General features: G+C 42.5%; 1 protein-coding gene and 1 pseudogene across 1 annotated transcript; both read left to right on the top strand.

Annotated features, from left to right (window-relative positions):
- Positions 1 to 2,191: 2,191 nt before the first annotated feature.
- Positions 2,192 to 4,942, top strand: LOC101760087 (disease resistance protein RPM1). The gene has a single exon (XM_004959495.1). The coding sequence runs from the start codon at positions 2,192 to 2,194 to the stop codon at positions 4,940 to 4,942; it is 2,751 nt and encodes a 916-aa protein (XP_004959552.1).
- A 1,899-nt stretch (positions 4,943 to 6,841) lies between these two features.
- LOC101759684 lies at positions 6,842 to 13,773 on the top strand (annotated as a pseudogene).
- The last annotated feature ends 7,605 nt before the right edge of the window (positions 13,774 to 21,378 follow it).

The raw sequence follows: 21,378 nt of genomic DNA, 5'->3' as shown, positions 1-21,378 counted from the left end.
TCGCACAGATGTACAAAGATTGCGGCATGCAAAATGCTATTGGGGTTGAGATGCACAAGTTCAATCTTGTAGTAGTCCAGGAGGCCACGAAAGAAGTTGGAAGTAGGCAAAGCAAGTCCACGCTTAATAAAATGTGAGAAGTACCGTCTCATCCACGTATGTCTCCAGCGGCCACGAGTTGCTGAATGCAGACCTCCAGTTGAGGACATCTTTCTCTTGGAGGAGGTTGGCCGCTACAAGTGTCTTGATGTCCTCTTCCTTGAGCGATGATCGCTTCCAGGCCCACGCAGGGAATGGCAGCGCGGTTTGATATGTCTTTCCATACTTTAGGGCTAGCAGTTGGATCTCCTTCTTCTTATCCGCCTTCTTCTTCCTGCCTTCCACCGCTTTGGACGCAGTCACTTTCTTCCCCATCCTTGTTGCCACGAGGGTTTTCCTTCGCATACACTTGGGGGCTACGTGGTGGGGGACGGCGGCGCTAGAGCTCGAGGATCGGGCAGCGGTGGCGCTAGGACTACAATGCGGAAGTTGAAAAAGCAGATGGCACAGGTAAAACGGAAGGGATATTTTCCTCCGTTATTTATAACCGCAATGCAGTAACAGCAGTGGGATTAAGGGAATATTCCGATTTAATGGTCCGAAGATTTCGCACCTGATTGGCAGTTTTCATTATTTTCGGAAGAGATAAGGTTACTATTAAAGGATGGTCACGTTGACCGAAGGTTGACCCTTATACCCACAAAACTAGTCGTGTAACGGCTCGGGGGTTGTGTGTCACGTGCCCATCAGCTAATTTTTTTTTCTCTGGATCTTAAGGATAAAGAGATGCAAATTACAGATTAACCCTCAACTTGATTCTTCGATTCAACCTAAGGCTTGGGGGCTACTCCATATGGAGTGTGACTTTCGTCGTACTTCCATAAGAAAATTCAAAATTGAAGATTCAAGATCAAGTTAAATGAGACTTGAGCATATTCTAGCCGCATGACAGTGCTCGAGTACGTTTGAAGATGCAATCCAATGGAGTACTCAAAGAGCACCAAAGCTAGTCGGAGAAGTCTACAAAAGTACTCGGGACTGCTGCATTTGACTAAAAAGTACTCGGGGGCTTGTCGTACATACATATATGGGCTCACCAGAAAGTTTGGATAGTTCTAGATACAGGGCTGGACACTGAGACGTGTCAGACATGGAGGCTATGGTGCAGGACAGCGTAGTCTACGTGGCAGGATAGGAAGTAGTCGAGGATTAGGAAAACTACTCGTAGCAATTAGAGTCGGACTCATCTAGTCGAATTCGACTAGTATTCTTGTAAATCAACCGACCTGTAACCATGCCCCCGGTAATATAAGGCAAGATAGGGACCCCCTCCAAAGCAATTCAATCCAACCAACACACAGAGCGTAAGGTATTACACAATCTAGCGGTCCGAACCTATTTAAATCGTGTATTCGTGTTCACCTTCGAGTTCCTGATCTCGGCAAGCCCTACGTACTAAACACTACCTCGGGCACCCCCCTTGGTAGGTTGCCGGGTCTAAACACCGACAAAGGATGATGTTGGGAGGCGGTGGCGGCGGCGTGGAATAGAAGTGCGTGCATTATGGATGGATTGGAAGAAGAAAGAGTTAGGGTTATTGAGAGAGAAGATCTGGATCATTGTTAGTTCAGATTGATCGACAGTCCACAAATTGAGTGTTTTGGGCCTCCAAAACACAGTCCTTCTATAGCAAAGCGAGACTCAACAAATAAAAGAAAAACTCCTACTTTTAATATTATTATCGGTAGCGATTTCATGGGCCTCTCCTTTCCTCCTAACATTGTACTTATCTTAGAAGTGTCATTGTCTCGTCGCTTGGTCAACAACCACCACGTAGCCTATGATCTACTCCCTCCGTCCCAAATTGCTATTCATTTTAACTTTTCGTACATAACTTTTATTACATACCTAAACATTAGTATATATTTAGGTGCATATGAAAAGCTATGTATTTAGAAAAGTGAAAATAAATAGTAATTTGGGACGGAGGGAGTATGCGTCATCATTTCTCCCTCAAATTGTTCACTTGACATCTTCTCTGCCATTACATTACATGCCACACTAGTAATGATTTACTATCCAGTAGAAGTTTTCTTCGGTTACTTTTGTCACTATTAGTGCTGATATATTGATGTAAAGTGCAGGAGGAAAAATGGCGGAGATTGCTATTCTTCTTGTCATGAAAAAGATAACCATAGCTCTAGCAGAAGAGACACTAAGGTCCGCTAGACCTTTGCTTGCAAAGAAATCTCAGTCAATAACAGAACTACCGTGTGACATGAAATTGATTAAGAACGAGCTCGAGCTTATTCGTGCTTTTCTTAATGAAATAGACAGGAAAGGTGAGGTCATAGAAACTTGGATAGGACAAGTCCGAAGATTGGCATTTGATATGGAAGACATTGTGGATCAGTTTTTCTATGTAGTCGGCAACAACAATCAGAAAAGATCATGGTGTGATCATGTCAAGAAAATTGTGAAGAAACCTCAATCATTGTTTTCATTGGATGAAATTGCTATTGAAACTAAGAGAATAAATCAAGAGCTTAAGCAACTTTCTGAAAGTAGAAACCGTTGGGCCAAACCATTAGATTGTGGAACTACTACTCCAGTAACAAGCTATGAAACTGAACCGTATCTTCCTGGACATGATTACTCAATCAACGATGATGATCTTGTAGGAACTGATAAAAATAAACAAACCTTGATTGGTGCATTGCATTTTGAAGATCATTTGCTGCGGATCATTGCTGTGTGGGGTATGGGTGGCATAGGAAAAAGCACTCTTGTCAACGATGTGTACAAAAATGAACTATCTAGCTTTGATTGTCATACATGGGTTTCTATCTCTCACAAATATAAGCTGGAAGATATTTGGAGAAACATGCTGAGTGATCTCCTCCGAAAAGACAAGAAAGAATTTGATGCTGAGAGCATGAACAGTACATATCTAATAGACGAGTTGAAACAGATTATGAGTAACAAGCGGTACTTGGTCATATTAGATGATGTCTGGACGACTGAAGTTATTTTAAAACTCAGGAATATTCTTGTCGATAATGGACTGGGAAGCAGAGTAATAATCACCACAAGAATGGAGGAAGTTGCTTCAATGGCTGAGGATGGTTGTAAGATCAAATTAGAGCCTCTAAATGACCATGATGCATGGGTTCTATTTTGCAGGAAGGCATTTCCAAAAATTCAGAATCATATCTGCCCTCCAGATCTACATCAGTGTGGTAAAGATATAGTGGAGAAATGTGACGGTTTGCCATTAGCCCTCGTGGCGATAGGCAGTATATTGTCCCTAAAAAGGAAGAGTGTTAAAGAGTGGAGACTCTTTTTTAATCAACTTATTTGGGAGCTACATATCAACGAGAACCTAAATCGTGTGGAGAAAATTTTAAATCTAAGCTATAAATACCTACCGCATTACTTGAAAAATTGCTTCCTGTATTGTGCTGTTTTCCCAGAAGATTATCTCATAGGCAGAAGAAATTTGACTTGGATGTGGATCGCCGAAGGGTTTATTGAACCAAATGGAGCAAGCAGCTTAGAAGATGTTGCTGATGGTTATGTGGATCAACTTGTCAATCGAAGCATGCTTCAAGTTGCGTCCCGGAACAGCTTTGCTAGAATAAAATGTCTTCGTATGCATGATCTTGTTCGTGAACTAGCCATTTTCCAATCTACAAAAGAGAGTTTTAGTACAAATTATGATGAAAATCATGGGGTAATGGTGGATTTTGATTCTCGTCGTTTGTCGGTGCTTCAGTGCAACAAGGGCATCCCATTAAGTATATATTCATCCAGGCTTCGTGCGTTCATAACATTTGACACCAGCATGGCATTATCTTCGTGGTACTCTTCTATATTGTCCAAATCGAAGTACCTAGTGGTATTAGACTTGTCAGACTCACCTATTGAAACCGTTCCTGATTCAGTTGGGGAGCTATTTAACCTTAGGTTTTTGTGTCTCAACAACACAAATGTGAAGGAATTGCCTGAATTTATTACAAAGCTTCAAAATTTACAAACATTGAGTCTTGAGTGTACACAATTGCTGAAGTTCCCTCAAGGTATGTCAAAACTGAAGCAATTGCGTCACCTACTTTTTTTCAAATTGATAGATGCAACATATAAAAGTTTCAATAATTGGGAATCTATGGAGCCATTTGAGGGCTTGTGGACTTTGAAGGAATTACAGTCTTTGAATGAAATCCGGGCAACTAATGTCTTTGTTGCAAATCTTGGAAATTTATCCCAGCTTAGGGTCCTTAGCATTTCTGATGTAAAGAATAGCCATTGTGCACAACTGTGTGATGCTTTATCAAAGATGCGCCACCTCTCAAGACTAGAAATAAGGACCTGGAACGAAAATGAGCTGCTCCACCTGGACAATTTGGAACTTCCAAATCCTCTTCAAGTGCTTGATTTGTATGGGCGTTTTTCAGAGGGTACTTTTGAATCTCCATTTTTCTTAAATCATGGAAGTGAACTTTATCTAATAAGTCTGAAGTATTGTCAGCTCACAGAGAACCAGTTATCACAGCTCTCTAGATTGTCAAAATTAACTTATTTAGATCTCACTAGGGCGTACACTGGGCAGCAACTACATTTCAATGCTGATTCGTTCCAAAACCTTAAGAAGATTCTTTTGAAGGATTTGCCTCATGTCAATCAAATATGCATATATGATGGAGCTTTGGTAAATCTCGAATATCTTTATATGGATAACCTTCCAGAACTGCAGGACGCCCCTATTGGGGTCGATTTTCTTGCATCCCTCAAAGAGGCATATTGCATCAATATGCACGGACAGCACGGTGCTTTTGCAAGCAATTTTTGGAAGGCAAAGCTAGACCATATCCCGAATGTCTACTCAACAACTGAAGGCAAGTGAAACCTTCTCCTGATGTTGTTAGTTTTTTTTTTCAATTAAACAGTGTTGTTAGGCTTTATTTGGCTTTTCAGAACCATGTAATTATTTCTAAATGTGGACATTTATTTTTTGTGGACCCGGATTTCACCATGCAACACTACACGTGACAAGAACTGGTCCTTGATCACTAAATACTAAGGCTAGTCTCAGTGCACAGTTACCAAGACTGGAAACTAGGTAACTGTGCCAGTTGAGTGTCATGGGGATGAAACTCCTCTCACATACGATGAAACTTCTTCTCTCTCCTTATAAATACATTGCTAAGTCAGCAAAATTGGTTATATGGCATGAAAATTAATACTCATGAAACTCTCCATGAAACTACCAATGAGAATGGCCTAAATACCATGCTATTTTTTACCCTCACTTGCAGGTGGCTCAAAGTGTATATCTAAACACTGCAATTTTTGGATTACGTGTTCCACCAATGGATTTGCATGAAATTCAATGGTTATCATTCTGTATCAGTTTGGGGCTTGATTATTAGCATATTTATCAATTAATAAAAGCTTGACTCCTCTGATCTGTTCCAAACTTTCATATTTATTTCTCCACAGGCTTTTGAATTAGATATTGCATCATGATTCGCAAAAAAAAAGATATTGCATAATGATTATTGTATTTAGTTTCAGCACAACTGGCAAACTTTCTCTTCCTAGATTTCTCTCAACAAGATTGCTGCGACTCATTAATCATCACATGGTTTTTTCTTTTTGAACAATTTTTTCACATGGTGTTCTAACCTGAGTATATTTCCATCCTTGCAGATCCACTTTGACACGGATCACACTTTCATGCATGGATGAGACGTCCCTCTGTTGAGCAATGTCAAACAATATGTTGTGTTCCATAACCATGACCTTTTCTTTGATCAGCCAGTTTAAAATAGCGTATGGGTTCAGTATTGCTATATCAGGTTATGTCATTATAACATTCCTGTTTCTGATGTCGACGTTTGATGGTATATTCAGTACTGCTTGAGATAATTAGTGAGACAAGTAACGCATGTAATAATCTTGTATGTAATTGGGACATTGAGTACTGCAGTTACATTGTATGTGAAGACCGCTAAAAGTGACTGTAATCGTGACCCTATGTCAAAGCCGAGAGAAGGTGCACGGTGGTGGTTTGATGCCTGATCCGCGCTGGCACTGAAGACCCAAAGCTCAAATCTGAATCTCACTTTTGGCCCTGTTTAGAATGAGTGAACCCTATAACCTTGCATGAAGCACCATGTCTCTGTTTTCTCTGTTTTGTTCCCTATTACAGAATCTTGTTGTTTCGGGTGCACTTTCCTTCCTGTGAATTTGGTTTCAGGTGGTTAATCAACGTCACGATGCATTCAACACATAATTGGTAATTTTCATAGCACATTTGATGTCAATTGAAGAAACAAATGCCCGAAAAGGTACTGCAGAGGTGGATTGCTGCTCTGCTGAAGTGCTCGAACTGCGACGACCGCTGCCCTTTGTTTTGCATTCCTTTGGCGGATGCATCCTGGAAACAGGTTTCTTGTGCTGTAGACGCTATGGTTTCTCGCCGTCTCTAGCCACCGAGCGCGGCGGATGTCAGGGAGCCAGCGACGCGGACGGGATCCGACTGTCTGAGTTAGCAATGCACCGGGTGTATTTGGAGGGTGAACCTGCGACGCATGGCGCCGGAGCTAGCGTAGTTCGCCGGTGACAGCACCACCTGACCGGCAGTGTGTCGCCGCCTGCCTGAAACCTGACTTTTAACAAAATTTCTTCTATATTATATCGCGTACGATCCAAATATTTTTGAATTTTTTAAAAATACTCTATAAGTTTAATAACGATAAGTAGCCGCCAGTATTTGCCGAATGCCACCTAGTTGGTTTGGACTGTCGTCTTGTGGTCTGTTCCCTGATCCCTCCCAAGTCCCACCCCCGCGGCATCTCCTCGCGCCCGCCCGCCGGATGCCTCCGCCGTCCGCCAGTTCGCCTGCCTTCTATCCCGGCGGCGATTATTGAAAACCCCACCCCACTCCTCTCCCGCTCAATCCCTGATATCGCAACCCTCTACTCCTCTGCAGCTCTGCTAGCGAGCAGCCCCAGTGGCGCACAGCGCCGGCGGGGCATGGCGGTTTGGTCCTTAGCGAGCGTGCCTCCATCTCTCTTGGACCGCGGAGGTCGGAGCCTGTGGTTGTCGTGACCACAGCTGCGGCGGCGTCTGGTTGCTCCGACTTGAGAGGCGAGCTCCAAGCTTTAGCACCCTGCGAAGGAGAGGGACAGGGATTGGTTGCCAACTTGGCGACGACAAGGTACCTTTCGATTGCTTCCAGCCAGATTCTAGTCAGTCACCCACCGACCAAGCAACTAATTTTTGGTTCAGACGTGCATAGCCTTTGAAAGTGATAGGATTGATAGCCGAACTTACCTTGGACTAATTTCTGTGAGCGTTCCTTGAATCTGATCTGAAGTTGACATTGACCAAACCTAATCAGTTTCAGTGGACTAGACCAAATGTTTTCCTCACGCGCTGACGCGCGTGCAATTATTTAGCCTAAATGGAAGTGTCTTTTGCCTATGAGTTTCAGAAGAAAAGGTCAACTATGATGGAATACTTTGCTTACGAGTTAGGTTGTCTACAGATTGTGAAAACCATATTTTATCTGCTATATACAAATATGATATCCTTTGCAATCTAAATCCCAGTAAATTTTTAAAATTGCTGAAACTTGGAGTTGATACAACTACAGGCTTGCATCCATCAAATAGTATATAGACAAGCCATTGCACAAATTGTCTATTTTGCTAATTTGTGTGACATTGAAAGCATTTGCAAATGTTTACATTGGCACTAGTTTTATTGAGTAGACCTAGTATCCATCCTACAATAAAAACAGCGTAAGATTCAAAATTTTCCCCCAAAAACATGTCACTATAGATTCTACATCAAGGGCCCCCCCTTTATTTAATCCATGTTTGATAAAAAAATATGACATGCAAGCAAATGGGCGCGTGCATCGCTTAAGTTTAGTATCAAACCGGAGCCATGCATGATGCAGATCAAATCTTTATCTAGAAAAGGTCGCATGGGAACCCTTAATTACCTCGCAAGCAAAACCAGTTCACTTGAATAGTAAGGGGGCAGCTAGGTATATTACCTTGAGCACTAATTTGTTTCAAAATTTCTAGAGTAACTTTTTTTTTGACAGAGGTAGTATCTGATATTTTGTCCTAACATAAAGGATAATTATTTCTAACATAAAGCTCTTACATTAAGTTTAATAATTCTATCTCATCAAGCGTCTATCTAAGCGTTCTTGCAATTTTTTACGTCCCAGCCGTCTACTCATCTGCTCCTGCTGGTAGCAAGTAGGCACAATGCTTGAGCTTCAATGCCAGCGGGCATGGCGGCTTGGTCCAATGTGAGCGCTCCTTGTCTCTCCTGGACCATGAAGGTCGGAGCCTTGTGCCTGCCGCGATCACAACTGGCTGCTCAGATTTGAGAGGCGAGCTCCAAGCTTTGCCGGTGCAAATAAGAGGAACAGAGATTAGTTGCGACGCAAAAGGCACCTCTAGATTCCTCCCAGCCTTAGTCATGCACACACCGATTAAACACCTAATTTCATTGCAATGCAGCCGCATACGCTCCTCATCGATTTCCCAATCTGGGTTATTTTTATCTTTTACCTTGGATACCAAGTTTCAAAATTGCTGAGCCAAGTGCATTTCATCCATGCACTTGCTCCGCTTACTAGGAAATTTGACTTTGTCGAAGACAACACCCCAAAGGCCAAACAGCACTGAGTAGCAACAATCCTATCCTTCATTTTAAAAACAATGCTCCTCTCTATCAATGAAATAGGCACCATCTCGAGCTCATTTCTTCAAACGAAAAGGAACAAGAGTATTGTTCAAAAGTAGATGATAGGCATCCAGAATAGTATTGCTGTTTTATCATCTTGTTAGAGGCTGCACACGTTTTTTTTTAAAAAAATTTAGGCATTCATCAACCACGGCATTTCTCGTTTCTTTCTTGAAGTGATGTTATGCGCACAAAGTTTTAGTTTCTAAACCAGTTTGGATGGAAAAGGTCTTGCAGTTTACACAATCATGGAGCCATCCCACTATTGGCCCGGCTATGGTGTTTCGGGAACAAATGTGTATAACCTCTGAAAGTGATAGGATTAATGAGATAGGTCCCATCTTAGGCCATTTCCTTTTCTGCATTAATTAGGTCTTCCTTGAATCTGGTTTGAGAAAGTTCTCAATAGCCTAAACGTTGAGTTGACACTGATTATGATAGCAACACAGAGTAATGGAGTGATTATTTATCTTTCTTCTTAAGCAAACAAGGTACTGAATACTGATGTGACCATCAACCCACAGTCTAGGACTCAGCTAGTCAAGTCAACTGGAGTTCGTTTTTTTTTTTATTTCTTTTAGGTACCTTTTGAGGGGAAACCGTGGGGGAGCTGAAAGAAATTTACATGAAGATTACATCAAAAGGTCCATCCATGAGAACATTAAAGATCTAAGTTCCTCATTTGAGCTGTGCAGTTGCCGGATAACTTCCTCCTTCGAAAGGTCTAAGTTCTTGTAGATGATGTATACCTGTAGTAATGAAAAAAGTCATTTACCTCTGAGTTTCAGGGAAAAGGTCAACTTTCTTGGAATTCTTTGTTTACATGTTGAGCTGTATGTTATTAGGGAAACCATATTCTATGCTACACACCTAATGTCTTTTATAATATAAGTCCATGTAATTTGTGAAAATTGATGGAACTTGCAGTTGATAATAACGTCATCCATATATATAAATGTGTATATATATGTGAAGCATTGAAGCTGGGGCTCCCACTGCACTCTCAATTCTATACTTTCTTTACTATCACAAACTGGTACTGCACACTTGGAACTTTGCTGACACTCTCTTCCTTTACTTGAATGGACATATTTTTCACATCGACCTGTCCATAGATACAATTCGATAAAATGTGTAAGGTGCAATACTCTCACCTCTTGTCACTTATTTCTTCTTCTCACTAACCAAGAGCCCTACTATTGTTGCTAATTTGCACAGCAATTACAATAGAGATATAAATGTTACATTTAAATTCATTTGTTCATCACGACAAAATCTGTTGTTCTATTGCAAGTAAATAAATTACAGCCTTTTTATTTCTTATATTGTTTGGCGCAATTTGAGAGAAAACTCAATGTTTCCATGCCTTTTTATCCTTAACTTACACCTTTTCCTCCATTCCCCCCAGATGAAATCAGTATGGAAGTAGCAGGAGCAGAAGGACTATGTACTGCTGATACACCATCTTTTTGTCCGTAGTCTGTACAATATCTTTTTCCCACCAAGTTCATGTACTCCCAGAATAATGTATCCCTTTCAACAATTTTCTGCAAGATGCAGGTCAGATCAGATTTCTTAAAAAAATCAGGTTCCCTTTAACAATTGAAATTTCGCTTATTAGTTAGAATTTCCTATTGTTAAAAAGTTGTATTACTTTTGTAGGTGTGAAGTAAGAGGATGGAATTTGAGCATAAGTTTTAAGTGTTAGTCATTGCAAATATATTGTACTAGCATATTGAAGTCAACTGCACAAAGAGAAATGGTAGAAGTTGCTGTTCTTTTAGTCATAAAAAAAGATAGGAATAGTTGTGGCATGTGAAACACTAAAGTTAGGTAAACCCTTGCTTGGAAAGAATTCTGTGTTCCAAATGGCACTTCCAGTAAATATGAAACTGATAAAAGATGAACTTGATATTATTAATGGAGTCCTTAAGGGAATTGACATGAAGGGCTGCAATAGTGAAATCATAGAAACTTGGGTAAGGCAAGTACGAAGATTGGCATATGAGATGAAAGACATTGTGGACCAATTTATGTATGTTGTTGGTGGATACCAACAGAAAGAGCCATGTGCTTCTTTGAAGAAAATTTTCAAGAAACATCAATCTTTATTTTCACTTGATGAAATTGCTACCAAAGCAGATACAATAAGCAAAGAGGTTATGGAACTTTCAAAAAGATTAGGTCGTTGGGCCCAACCAATAACTGGTATGCATGCTCCAGCAATAAACTATGACAGCGAACAGCAACTATATTATCCTGGACATGATCATTCAACAATCAATGATAATGAACTTGTAGGAATTGATAAAAATTGAGAAATCTTGATCAATTCACTGCATCTGGAAGATCCGTCTCTTCGGATCATTGCTGTTTGGGGTATGGGTGGCCTTGGGAAAAGCACCCTTGCCAATAATGTCTAAAAAATGAAGAGTAATATCCAATTTTAATTGCCACGCATGGGTTTCTGTCTCTCAGTCATATAAGATCAACGATATTTGGAGAAACATGCTGAAAAAAATTCATGGAAATGACAATAAGGCATCTGATGCTGGAAGTATGGAGAGTGCAGAACTTAGAGTGGAACTGACAAAAATTCTGGATAAAAGAGGTACTTGATCATATTGGATGATGTCTGGACGGCTGAAGTTCTTTTTAGAATTAGAGAGGTTCTTGTTGATAATAACCTGGGAAGCAGAGTAATAATCACGACAAGAATTGAGGAAGTAGCTTCAATAGCTGAGGATGGTTGTAAAATCAAGGTGGAGCCTCTAAGGCTAATCCCAATAAAAAGTTTCATATTGATGTTTCCAAAGATAGCCACATAAACAAGAATGAAATGAAATGGTGTTTGAAACTACCCTCTCCAATGCATAATTTCATGGTGTAGTTTCATAGGATCAAAATCGCATTTAATTTCATGACTCATGGAGAGTTGGTATTCATGTACAGTTTGTTTCATCCAGATAAAACTGGTTCCCTCTCTCTCTTCTTTAATTCCATGCCATGTCATCAAAAAATCCTATGTGGCATACTAATTAATGAGAATGAAACCTCATGAAACTCCCCACTGGGAGTAACCTAAATGACCGTGATGTGTGGCTTTTATTTTGCAGGAAGGCATTTCCAAACTGTATAAATAGTATCTGCCCCCAAGAACTGCATCAGTGTGGTAAAGACGTAGTGGATAAATGTGATGGTTTGCCATTAGCTCTTGTGGCGACAGGGAGTTCATTGTCCCTCAAAACAAGGAGTAATAAAGAATGGAGGCTTTTTTACAATCAACTTATTTTAGAGCTTCACAACAATGAGAACCTAAACCGTGTGGAGAAAATTCTAAATTTAAGCTTTAAGCACCTACCAAACAATTTGAAGAATTGTTTCTAATATTGTGCTATGTTCCCAGAAGACTATCTGATCCACAGAAAAAGACTGACTAGATTGTGGATCGCTGAAGGGTTTATTGAACACAAAGGAGGGTGCAGCTTAGAAGATGTTGGTGAAGTTTATTTGACAGAACTTGTCCAGAGAAGCATGCTTCAGGTTGTAGCCAGGAACAGTTTTAATCAGATACAGTGGCTTTGTATGCATGATCTTGTTCGTGAACTCGCCATTTTCCAATCGAAAAAAGAGAATTTATGTGCAATTTATGATGACACTTATGGGGTGGTGCAGGTGGGATTAGATCCTCGTCGTGTGTCGGTACTCCAGTGCAACAATGATGGCATTCGATCCAGCATAGATCCATCCAGGCTTCGCACCTTGATAGCATTCGACACCTGCATGGCATCATGTTCATGGCATTCTTTTATTCCCCGTGAGTCTAAGTACCTTACAATGTTAGACTTTACAATGTTAGACTTATCAGGTTTGCCCATTGAGAAGATTCCCAATTCAGTTGGGGAGCTATTCAACCTTAGGCTTTTGTGCCTTGATGAAACCAATGTAAAGGAACTACCAAATTCTATTATAAAACTCCACAATTTGCAAACATTAAGTCTTAAACGTACACAATCACTAAAGTTCCCACGAGGATTTTCGAAACTGAAGAAATTGCGTCACCTGCTTGGTTGGAAATTGGTAGATGCAACATATAGAAGTCTCAATAATTGGGAACCTATCGAGCCATTTGAAGGCTTGTGGGGTTTGAAGGAATTGCAATCTTTGAACGAAGTCCGAGCAACTAAAGTCTTCATTGCAAAACTAGGATATTTATCCCAACTAAGGTCTATTTCCATTACTTATGTGAGAAGCAGTCATTATGCGCAACTGTGCAACTCTTTATCAAAGATGCACCTCCTTACTAGGTTACACATAAGAGCAAGCAACGAACATGAGCTCCTCCTGCTGGAAGATTTGACATTGAAAAACCCTCTTGAAAAGCTAGAATTGGTAGGGCGATTGTCTGAAGGAACTTTGGAATCTCCATTTTTCTCTACTCACGGAAATCAACTTCTGCTAATGGAGCTAGCGAGGTGTCAGTTGACAAATAGTCCAGTTGCACAGCTTTCTGAATTGTCAAATTTAACTGAACTACGTCTTACAAGGGCATATATTGGACAACATCTAAACTTCCATGGCAAGCTGTTCCAAAAATTGAAGAAGGTAGTCCTTTGGGATTTGCCGCAGGTCAATCAAATATGCATACACGAGGGAGCTTTGGTCAGCCTTGAATATCTTCACATTGATAGCCTGAAGGAATTGTGGGACATCCCTATTGGTATCAAATTTCTCAATTCTGTCAAAGAGGCATACTTTACGAGGATGCATTCTGAATTTACAAGGAACTTTCAAATGGGAAAGCTAAATCATATTCCGAAGGTCTACTGGTCACAGAAGGCAAGTGGATCACCTTCCGTATTGACTTGGAAAGAAGGGAAAGGCAGCACTGAGGGACCTCGTCTTGAGGGTACCATTTTGGTACTGATTTGTCAGCTCCGGGGAGAAATTCTCATGGTTTGACCTTAACTGGTTGTACCTGGCAATGGTCTTGTTGAAGGCATTATTTGGGGTTCGAGAGATTACTCTCTAGAGTGAAAACCGTTGGTCTGATCTTGACTGATTGGACTATGGCAATGATGGTACTTGTACCATTTCCTTGTTGGAGGCGTTGCTTTTAGAAGTCCAAGTGCTGATATGGTTGTGAACGAAATTGAAGATTAAGTTGTGTGTTGTAGCTTGTTGTGACATGGTATATGATGCTATGTCTTTTTTTTTTCTTTTATAAGCTGCGTGCTTGATAGCTATGCTGAGGTCGGGAACGATTATAGTATGTTTGTATCACCTTGATGTAACCGTCTAAGAATAATGAAATTTCCTTTATCGAAAAAAGATAGCTTTTCAAAATATATCTTGACTTGATTTTTACTTTTTGTTGGGTCTTCAACAGCTATTGTATGGAATTGATAGAGATCTCCCTAATTAACTATATTCCAGACAGCAGTGCAGCACGTCAGACCAACTCCGAACTGGTCTTAATTTATACGCTCACATTATTTTTTCAAAAAAAAACAGAATCAGGAAATGGCACCATTGAGCGTTTGTATAGGATAACTTCATGATTGTTTTCTACTCATCTAGCAAACTTTCTCTATTTTGAATTCCTTAAACATAAATGTTCAAACTGCTGCGATTTGTTCTGAATAAAAGTACAGTCTGACATGGACCATTCTGTCATGCAAGGGTTAAAGTTACTGCTATCAACGAGAGTTCCCAATCTGCTCAGAAAATATCAAAGGATAGTCCTGTTTCTTTGGACATCTGGTACGGAGGTTTCTGTCAATGTAATGTTCCCGTTTCTGTTGCTGATATTTAGTGATAGATAATTATGCAAACGACAAAAGTGATGCATGTCTGAGACCTCAGTTACGTTGTTCGTCGGATGTGACTTGTGAGCGGTACTTTGACGAAGCGAACCACAGTTCGGTTTGTCTACATCAGATGTTTAGGGACTCTAGTCGTTTTGGATGGTATGTCAAGACTTGATTTTACATTTTATATTATTCGGGAGAAGGTGATCCTAGCCTGCCGGCGGGCAATGCGGCTGTCCGCTTATGGGTGCACCAGCTGCCTAAGAAGGAATAATTGCAACAAGTAGAAATCAAATCAGTGCATCGACGATTACCTTGTTCAGGTTCACAACAGTCATAGCAGTCGTAATAACGAGATAGGCGTGCAGTTAATCTGTGTCCCGAAAGGCAGCCCCGCTGCAGAAAGAACAGACTTTGTCCTGTCCAGGGTTACATCTTTACGCAGATGGTCCTGAAACGCACAAAAACACATAGGAATTTCTAACATATAGCATATCTCATATCTAGAGAGGTCAAGTTCCTGTACTCAATCAATCCTCTTCGAACAATCGCACAAACATACAGATCTCCGAAGTCCCAACAACGATCCTTCACTGACAGCCATATGTGATCATCCTGTTCAGCCGCTCCTGCTTCTGAACAGATGCTCTATGCTTATTTCAAACGCATCATGGGAACGGCCGTGCAGCGTAGCGAGGTGATTGATCTGCAATCCCTTGGCGTCCAGCAGCTTGATCTGACACACTTAGATGCCCCATTCTCTGAGCAAGAAATCTGGGCCACCATCAAAATGCTGCCCAACGAAAAGTCTCCAGGCCCCGATGGCTTTACTGCAGAATTCTACAAATCGGCTTGGTTAGTGATCAAAGAAGACATCCTGACCACTTTCGATGCCTTCTACAGAGTAGCTTGTGGTCGACTGCACAAACTTAATGGGGCACTCATCACTTTGTTACCCAAGGGACAGCAGCCAAAGTCACCATCAGACTACAGGCCTATTAGTTTGATACATAGTTTTGCTAAGCTTATTGCTAAGCTTTTGGCCAACAGGCTAGCGCCTGAACTTGAACACTTAGTGGATGTAAATCAAAGCGCCTTCATTAAGAAAAGATCCATCCATGACAGTTTCAAGTTTGTAGAGCAAGCTGCTAGATCATTACACAAGAAGAAAAAAGTCTCTGTGCTGCTCAAGTTGGATATCTCAAAGGCATTTGACACGGTTTGTTGGCCGTTCATGCTGCAGGTCCTGCAAGCCCTGGGTTTGGGGGGAAAATTTCGAGATTGGGTATCTATACTGGTATCAACAGCCACAACAAGGGTATTAGTCAATGGAGTGCCAGGAGGTGTTATTCGCAATATGAGGGGGCTACGGCAGGGGGACCCCCTGTCCCCCATGATCTTCATCCTTCTGATGGAGATGCTGCACCGTCTGTTCAAAAGAGCAGTCCAGCAAGGTGTTTTGGCTGCACCGGCCGATCATGGCATACAACACCAATGTTCTTTATATGCAGACGACATGATCCTTTTTGCTTCACTGACAATTCAGGACATGGTCACAGTTAGGGAAATTTTACTCTTCTTTGGAAATGCATCTGGCCTGCACACCAATTTTCAGAAAAGCTTGGTGGCGCCCATAGCATGCTCTCCACAGCAGATTAAAGCAATCACTGAAATTTTGCCAGCCAGGGTCTCTGAATTTCCCATTCAATATTTGGGGCTACCATTGAAAGTTGGCAGATTAAGGAAGGCACACTTCCAACCGTTGATCGACCGAGTAACAGCTAGTATGCCCACATGGAAGGCGCCATTGATGAACAAAGCCAGCCGACTGACAACAGTTAGGGTGGTCATGACTTCAATACCTATTCACACACTCATTTCATTGAAAATGCCAGAATGGGTCCTAGAGGAGATTGACAAAAGGCGCTGCGGTTTCCTGTGGACTGGCAAAGAAAAAGCCTTAGGTGCTCACTGTACAATTGCCTGGCCAACAGTTTGCAGGCCTACTGACTATGGTGGCTTGGGTCTATTGGACCTCAGGCTGGCATCCTTCGCCCTCCGTCTACGATGGCTATGGCTGAAGAAGACTGACGTGAACCGGCCTTGGAAGAACCTGCAATTGGAGTTTTCTCGAGACACTGTTCTTCAGCACATGTTCCAGACTTCCATTCAGATACAGCTTGGGGACAGCAATCTAGCGCTCTTTTGGCAGGATGCTTGGCTAGGACAATCTTCACCCTCTATTCTGGCACCAGATCTCTATAACTTGATCGCGCCGCAGGTGAAAAGAACAAGGACGGTCGCACAGGCGTTGCACCAGAAGCAATGGATTCTAGACTTTGCCAGATGCGCTACAGTGCCTACTCTTACACAATATGTTCTTCTCTGGCACAAACTAGCCAATGTTCATCTAATCTAGGGAGTTGAAGACCGAGTCTTGTGGAGATGGGACGCCTTTGGAGTCTATTCTGCTCGTTCAGCCTACCGTGCCTTCTTTTGTGGAGCCACAAAGTTCGCTGCCGCTAAGTTGATTTGGAAATCATAGGCACCAATGAAAGTGAAATTTTTCATCTGGTTGGCAGTTAAGGAGCGGTTGTGGACGGCTGATAGAAGACATCGACATGGGTTACAGGGAAATGCGGAGTGTACATTCTGTGAACAGGAGCTAGAAACGACAGTGCACTTGCTAGCTGCTTGCCCTTACACAAAGGAGGTTTGGCACATCGTCTCGACAGTGCTGCACATATAGAACACCACCTCACTGTCTGAAACCTCCTTAACGGACTACTGGGTGCATAAGCGGCGAGCCATGAGCAGATCACTAAGAAAAGGGATGGACTCCTTGTTTATGTTGATCTCCTGGACAATTTGGAAACAGCGCAACGACAGAAACTTTGATAGAGCCCCAAAAAGAAATCCTCTGCAACTAACTGAGCTAATTCGAGAACAAGCTGTTGATTGGTGTGCGGCAGGAGCCAAACACTTAGCAATGTTCCAATGGCCGCGACAACAGTAGGACGACACTAAAGCAACGGTACCTCAGTGGTTTCTTACCCTGACCTTTGTGTTTAAACAGATGTAAATGAGTTGCCATGTAAGCTCAAGCTACATTTCAAAACCGTGTGCGTGAGCCCGGTAGGCCCGCGTTGTAACAATTCTACTCATTCTTCTTAATACAAAGGTACGCAGCTCTCCTACGTATTCTCGAAAAAAGTATCCCTGTAGCATTGCTCCAAGAAGCCAGAAGAATAGCTCAAGCCGGCGAATCCAGGCATCATAGCTCTCAGCCCCTCCAGCCTCTGAACAGATTCCCTGTGACATGGTTCCAAGAAGGCAGAAGAATAGCTCAACCCGGCTGCTCCAGGCATCATTGCTTCCCTCTGCACTTCACACTCCCTCTGCAGGCACTCTCCCGGTGGACCAGCAACACTTCTCTGCTGATAATAAGGCTGGTTCAAGAGTGCTAGCTTCGTCTACTTTGCGGGATCTATGGTGGTAGATTGGCAGGCAGTTTGTCTTCCCCAAGCTCGGATCCATGGAGCACGTGATGGCCTCTCCGGCGTAGAGCTTGGTGGCGAGTGGATGCTCAGAAACCGGATCAGTAGGGTGCGGTGGGCCTCTTCGTCCATATTCTAGGCTTCCAGCCATGGTCGTCGGCTCGTCGCACCTCCCCGTGCGTCCTCTTTACACCAAGCTAGGCGACGAGGGGAGAAGTGGAGGTGTGGATGGCTGGTCCATATGTTACGGGTAGCTGGACCTACGGTCTGCGGTCACTTGCACAATGTCTCAGGTGGCTGAAAGAAGTACATATTTTATTGTTTATGGATTACTTTTAAAGTACATTGTGGTTGTCCTTACAAAAGAAAAAAAAGTTTGTTGCCAATTAGTTCTGTCGTGATCAACAGTACTATGAAAATTGAAAATGGAAACACTTTCATAGATAATCTATCTAATTCCATCTGTATCAGCACGTAGGTTTCCTAAACAAAAGGCAAACCTCATATACTGAAGTAAACATAGGAGTACTAAGTCAACTCTATATTTAAGGAATTCACTAAAAATTTTTTTGTTAAGGACTAAAACAAAGTAAAGTATAGGTAATCTACATAAACAATAGCAATAACTTTCTCGTTTCAGGATTTAATCAAACATTAAATACCAGAAAAATATAACAAGATGGTGATCATCCTTGATCATTTTCACTGGGTCCTCGGGTCCTTGGAAGCCAGCATGAGGAAAATTAAAGACAATCCGATCAAACCTTCTGTTCTTCAGGTGTGAAATTTCATTGTTTTCACATCAATGCCATGCAAAATCGTGGTTTCCAGTCTTTTCAGCTCCATTATATTTGACTCTGCATCATTGCACATTTGAACTTGAGTAACAGCACCCCTGCACAAGAGAAATAGGCCACAAAAAATGCAGAGGAAAGAGATAAGCATAGCTGTTTTTGATCGCAAAATCACACAAACAATCCCTTTGAGCTTAGGTAATAGACCATGTCAATGCTAAATTTACGATGAAGCAAATATTGAAAGATCACAGTTTTTCCTAAAAAAAAAGGACAAAAACAGTGGTGTCATATGAAGTTAAAACAGGGCATTTCACTTGATAGCCAAATATAGCGTTCGTTTGGCTGAAAATGCGCAAATTGGACTCTATTTTAATAGATGACATACAATTTGTAGCAGTTAAGGATAACACAACGTGCACATTGGAAGCTTTCCTAACAATTAACTCGAGAGTTGTGTGGACGTTGGTTGGGCTCGCTTCTTCCGTTGCTGTGCTTGCTGCTTGGGAGTTGGGCTTGGGCCTCGCACGGCTTTGTTCGAATACATGGTGAGACGGAACGGAAAAAAACGTGTATGAATATTTTTGAAACAGCGCCTTTAGAGCGTCTCCAACAAACTACCCATTTTTTCTCTCCATTTAACTCTATATAAGTTGGTAAAAAAAAATTATCCATATTGAGTTTCTCATTCCAACATACTATCCATTTCTCACTCTACAAATCCCAACAACTAGTTTCCTCTCTAAAAATATACAATATCCATCCATTCCAACAGCCTCTCCATTTCGCACTACAACAGGTTCTCCATTTTGCACTCTCCATTCTAACAATTACTGCATGTGGGACCTACACTTTGGCAAGGCAAATTAGCTTGCCAAGTTTGGCAAGTGTGCGGGGAAGTTTGGCAAGTCGGATGAGATGGAGAGCCAAATAGCAACTCTGTTGGATCACAATTTTCTTACTGATTTGCTAAATTTTAGCTTGGAGAGTCGGGTAGAGTTGCTCTTAACGCCAAATGATCCTCGCCAAAACAGAGCAGGAGCTGCAGCTGGCCTGGGGCCTCTTGGAGCCTGCGACACCATTCCCCCGCCGCCTTCCTTGACCTGCCCCTAACTCCCCATGTCGACGGCTCGTCCTCGCAGGAGGTTGACCTCATGCGCATGGAGGAGATGGTCGACAAATTATCCTACTACTAGTACACCGACGCCGACCACGCGCAGCAGCCCTATGCGGCACAAAGCCTCTCTGGCGCCGTCTTTGATGCCATGGTGGGCGCGCATGGCCCTACAACTCCACCTTCGAGCTCTCCTCGTCCCGTGCCCGTGCAAGGCAGAGGTGAAGATCAAGATGGAATCCGAGACGCAGATGGAGGTAGGGAAGAGAGACTCCGATGCGGAGATGGCGGGGTGGCAGAAGACGATGGGGGAAATAGTGTATCATCTGGATGGCAGGTTAAAGTTGGAGTTGGAGAGTGATTCAGTGGAGCCGCGGATGTTTGATTTGATACATGATATGAATCTGTTGTTGATTAGCTTTGGAAAGGTAGAGGAAGCTGCGTCGGTGGAGATCCGACAGGAACTGCTGTCGAAAGCCAAGCGGTGGTTGGTGGAGTTTGAAAAGCTGAAGTGGCGAGTGGACCGGAGAAAGAAGATGAAGGAGAAGAACAAGGAGAAGAGGAGCGCGAGAAACTCCGGAGGTGAAGACGAAGGTAGAGTAGTGCAGGAGCTGCTGAATTGCCTAAACAAGATTTCAGTAATGATAAACCAGCAATTGGTGGAGTTCACCACCAAGGTGGATTTGGTGATGGGGAATAATTCAAAGGAAGGCCACGCCAGGGAGGTGGATTTGGCGATGGGGAATTCAAAGGAAGGCCACGCCATGGAGGTGGATTTGGTGCTGCAGAACTCGAAGGAAGGCCTGAAAGGGGACAGGTCACGGAAAGGAAAAGAAGCGAGAAAGGCGAGAAAGATACAGAAAGGGTTGGCGAAGTACAAAGAGTGGAGGAGGAAGAAGGATGATGAAAAGCGTTATCGGGATCCAGAGGAACTAACAGACCATTACGCCTATGAAGCAAGGTTGTTTGAAAAGAGTTGGAACATATCTATCCGACCGGCTATGGTCGCCACTACGGGAAACAGAAAGTTCGCCGAGTGCCTGGGGCACTCGGCAAAGGCATGAAAACACTCGGCAAAGCCTTTGCCGAGTGTAACACTCGGCAAAGGGCACACGGCAAATATTGTGTCGGCAAAGCCTAGTTTGCCGAGTGTCAAAACTCGGACACTCGGCAAACATGTTGCCGACGGCGGAAACCCACTCGGCGAACATATGGACTCGGCGAACCGCGGACTCACGGCGTCGGACTAACGGCGAGTTTGCCGAGTGCCAAACGGGAGGCACTCGGCAAACATCCAGTCTTTGCCGAGTGCCAACACTCGGCAAAGGCAGGGAGTTTGCCGAGTGCCACGC

This window comes from Setaria italica, chromosome II (genome assembly GCF_000263155.2).
Source record: "Setaria italica strain Yugu1 chromosome II, Setaria_italica_v2.0, whole genome shotgun sequence".
Classification (NCBI taxonomy): domain Eukaryota; kingdom Viridiplantae; phylum Streptophyta; class Magnoliopsida; order Poales; family Poaceae; genus Setaria; species Setaria italica.
Note: the sequence above shows the minus strand (reverse complement) of the source record. Positions and strands in the feature narration are given on the sequence as shown.

What these genes read in the sequence shown, in the direction of transcription:
- LOC101760087 (XM_004959495.1), top strand. Translation starts at nt 2,192, where the DNA reads ATGGCGGAGATTGCTATTCTTCTTGTCATGAAAAAGATAACCATAGCT.